The sequence below is a fragment of the Gekko japonicus genome, unplaced genomic scaffold (assembly GCF_001447785.1).
Source record: "Gekko japonicus isolate JY-2015 unplaced genomic scaffold, Gekko_japonicus_V1.1 scaffold137, whole genome shotgun sequence".
In the NCBI taxonomy this organism is placed as follows: domain Eukaryota; kingdom Metazoa; phylum Chordata; class Lepidosauria; order Squamata; family Gekkonidae; genus Gekko; species Gekko japonicus.
In genome coordinates, this window is record NW_015174276.1 from 1,668,896 (window position 1) to 1,672,236 (window position 3,341).

Sequence of the window (3,341 nt, forward strand, 5' to 3'; positions counted from 1 at the left end):
CCGATTTAATACAGTTGGATTAAGACTATAGGGCCCAGGAGGGTGGGATTCCTATTCAAATGTTTGTACTGTCAGTATATTTTTAGATTGTTTTTCAAGAGGCGTTTTAAGAATGACTCAGGAGGCAGGTCACCAAACATTGGGGCCATACAATTTTGTGGAAGATTCTTCCACAAATCTCCCCAAATGTATAAGACTGAAGGAATGCAGGGTGCTTCGTCAATTCCACCCAAAGCCACCTGAAATTAATTGAATGAATAGCCATGTACTCTTCTTAATCTTCTTGTACGTAAACAAGCATGGCTTCCTATGATTTACAAGGGGGGGGGGAGATACCCCAGTTAAAAGGTGGACTCACTGCTGTTGAGTACCCGTCCTCTTTAAGGACGTTGGGAATCTGAAGCTTGCCACAATACAATAAAGCAGTGCTACTGGCCTAACCTTTCTGGCAAGGGAAACATTGCTTTTCAACTTTTTCATTGCAGTTGTCAAAAAGTGCCTTATCAGTGCATGTCATTATGTGCTGAAAGGCAGCAGAGCTCTTCTGAAAAACAGTTGACAGCAAGTTCATACAAGAGCATGTACAGTTATACTCCCATCTTATACATTCGTTCCACCATTTACACAGACATTCTGAGTTAGACACTTAAACACATCCATTGAAGACAGCGTGTATAGTTGGGGGGGGGGGGGGGTGCTTCAGCTTATCCTCTGTATGTGCCTGTTTGTCCCTCTATGCACTGGCTCAAGTGGAGACCTTTGCTCTCTTATATTAAATGTATCTCTCAGAGGTTGAAAGCTCAACAAGAAGGATGAGGAACTTGAAATGCAGATTAGCGTCCAGAACAAACAAACAGAATGCCTAAAACACCTAGCTAGAATTTGTGCCGAGAAGGAGACTCCATGGGCTGCCATAGAGCCTAAGCATGGCAGCAGAAGCCTGCCTGTGACTATCAGGGCTCAGTCTCAAAACCTGACTTCCAAGACATCAATTTGCATGGAGGGCATGACCAATCATTCTACCACCCCTGCGATAGACAGGCCAGACAACACTGTTCCAGCTCATATGTCCCCTCCACCTCCACCCTGAGCTGCCTCTGCAAGCCCCCCCCCCGGGGGGGGGGGCAAAGGCAGAACCTCAGTCCAACCTTGGGCCCCCTCAGGCGAACAAACTCCAGCACACAAGGCCGATGCTAAATAATTTTGCCTCACACATCAGACAGTCCAGGAGAGAAGTGGGCACAGTCACTGCAAGGTTCCAAATTCACACACGCAATTAAAGAATTAAGTGTGAGCTCCCGTCCACAAGGGGCCAGTGATGATTAAGTGAACAAGCATCCAGCCTTCACATGAAAGAAAATAATAGTTGATGACCAATGCCAAAAAAAAAAAAAATTCAACAAAACTCAAAGTACTATTGCCCTGATGAAGAACAATGCATATTTGAAGCAGCTTGGACTATTTTGCATTCTGAAGCAAACCAATTCTTAAATAATAGCTGGAAAGAACTAGCTCTTGCCGCTTGTTTATTGCTCCCCAACTGTTTACATTTTCTGGTCACACGTCAACTGTGCAGAGAGGCTCGCTACCAGGTTGAGCAGATTCTACAATCGTCATCTTGGGCTTCTTTCGTGTTTCCTCCTAAAATATAAGAAGCCAGCTGGGGTTATACACAATCCTGGCCCTTACGGGCGATAAGCATTTTAAACTTCTACAGAGGCAGCTGAAATTGGGTACAGGTGGTCCATGATGGCCACCTGCTTAGGAAAATGCGGGACTCTGCCTCTTAAAACGGAAGTCACTGTGCCAGCAGAGAGCCAGCCAAGTGACAAAAGGCAATGCCGTGGAGGCTGCCAGAGTCCACATTTTTATAGGCTGCTTTGGGTTTCCACTGGGGAAAACAGCAGCACAAAACACCTAAAATCAGTCTCACTCTTGTGACCAGCCACAAAGAGGCAGCCTTTATTACTGCCACATTTTTGTGCAGCAGTAAAAAGTACATTTCATCATGTGGCCTGGCCAGTTGCTGAAATCACCTTGTAGAAGCAGCTGTTGCATAGCAAGGTTATTAGCAAACACAACTCGATGCGGACTGCTTAAAACCACCTTAATGTGGTGCAAGTGCCAGAAACAACTGAGGTTGGGGTTTCTACTGAGGTTGACTGACATCAAGGGGAAAGCCTCAACGTGTATACACATTTTTGAAATGCTTGCAAACCTAAGCAATTTTTTTTTAAAATAGCTGGAAAATTATTAAGCTGAAGAGCAAAACAAACATAGCAGAGTAAACATCTGGCCCTGTGAACAAGCCCTGAAGGCAATTCAGTAAACAGATCTACACCAATGTGAGATTTACATGTGCTCTCAGAAGTCAAGAGTAAGAATGCACTCACCCTCTCTTGCGCCAATTTCCTCATTTCTTCCTGTAACTTGTTCAGAATGTGTAGATTTGGCTTGTTCTTTTTGGCATACTGCTGAAGCTCTATCACACTTTTATCAGACGTTTCCTGAAATGAAAGGTGGAAGGAAGAGCTGCTGTGTGGCATTTCAATTTTAAAATGGCTAACAGAGTTCAGGTGAGAGCTAAGAGGGACCCCCACACACACTGGCTGCATGTGGAGGGCACACCATATCAACCATCGTCACAACAAAATAGCTTTCAGTGCTGAGGGGACTTGGCTGCTGTTTTGGCAGCATCATGGAAGCAGAAAAACAAGCACCCCCCCAAAAAAGCATCGATCTTCAAGGAGTGGGCAAGACAAGGAGGTGTATCACCTTACCTGTTTCACCATCTTACTGCTCTCTCTACCATACATGCGCAGTAACGAGCCCCAGTTTTTCACATGCGGGTGAAGCAGCTGAAGGATTTTCTGAGACGCCAACTGTTTTCCAACTCTCTTATTTTTACCTGCATAATCACCATGACAACAAAGTTGAAATTATCAAGCTCCTGAAATCAAATTTTAGGAGACTGGCAGTATTTACAAGCAGAAAGCTAACCTTCCAGTCCTCACTTAGCTTTGTAAAAAATTCCTGTGCAATTCCGAAGCTGTGCAGTTCCTCCTCTCTCCTTGTGAAAGCCTCTTGTATCAGAGCAAGTAAATGACAGGGAGAGGGGGGGCAGCAGGCTTTAAGGGGCAGATGCTGCTGCTTCAGCACCCAAGGAAACAGCACACTTTGGGAACATAAAAGGAGGGTGGGACCCAGTGAGATGGATTTCCAGTTTCTTAAAGTGTGTATGGGCACACTGGGAAGGAAAGTTTATGGTTTTTCTGGGTGTGCAGCTTTTTTCAGAGAACTGCAAGGCACCCACATGAGAACAGCAACTTAAAACTGCTTGT

At 45.0% G+C, this 3,341-nt stretch overlaps 1 protein-coding gene across 1 annotated transcript in view; it reads right to left on the reverse strand.

Moving 5' to 3' along the window:
* Positions 1-1,080: 1,080 nt before the first annotated feature.
* The window catches only part of DGCR8 (DGCR8 microprocessor complex subunit), a 20,088-nt gene continuing 17,827 nt past the window's right edge, over positions 1,081-3,341 (reverse strand). The window contains exons 11-13 of the mRNA XM_015423783.1: positions 2,781-2,908; positions 2,394-2,507; positions 1,081-1,641 (exon numbers count right to left, since the gene is read on the reverse strand). Of these exons, the coding sequence (XP_015279269.1) occupies positions 1,558-1,641; positions 2,394-2,507; positions 2,781-2,908 (326 nt within the window). The 3' untranslated portion in view covers positions 1,081-1,557. The remainder of the gene's footprint in view (positions 1,642-2,393; positions 2,508-2,780; positions 2,909-3,341) is intronic.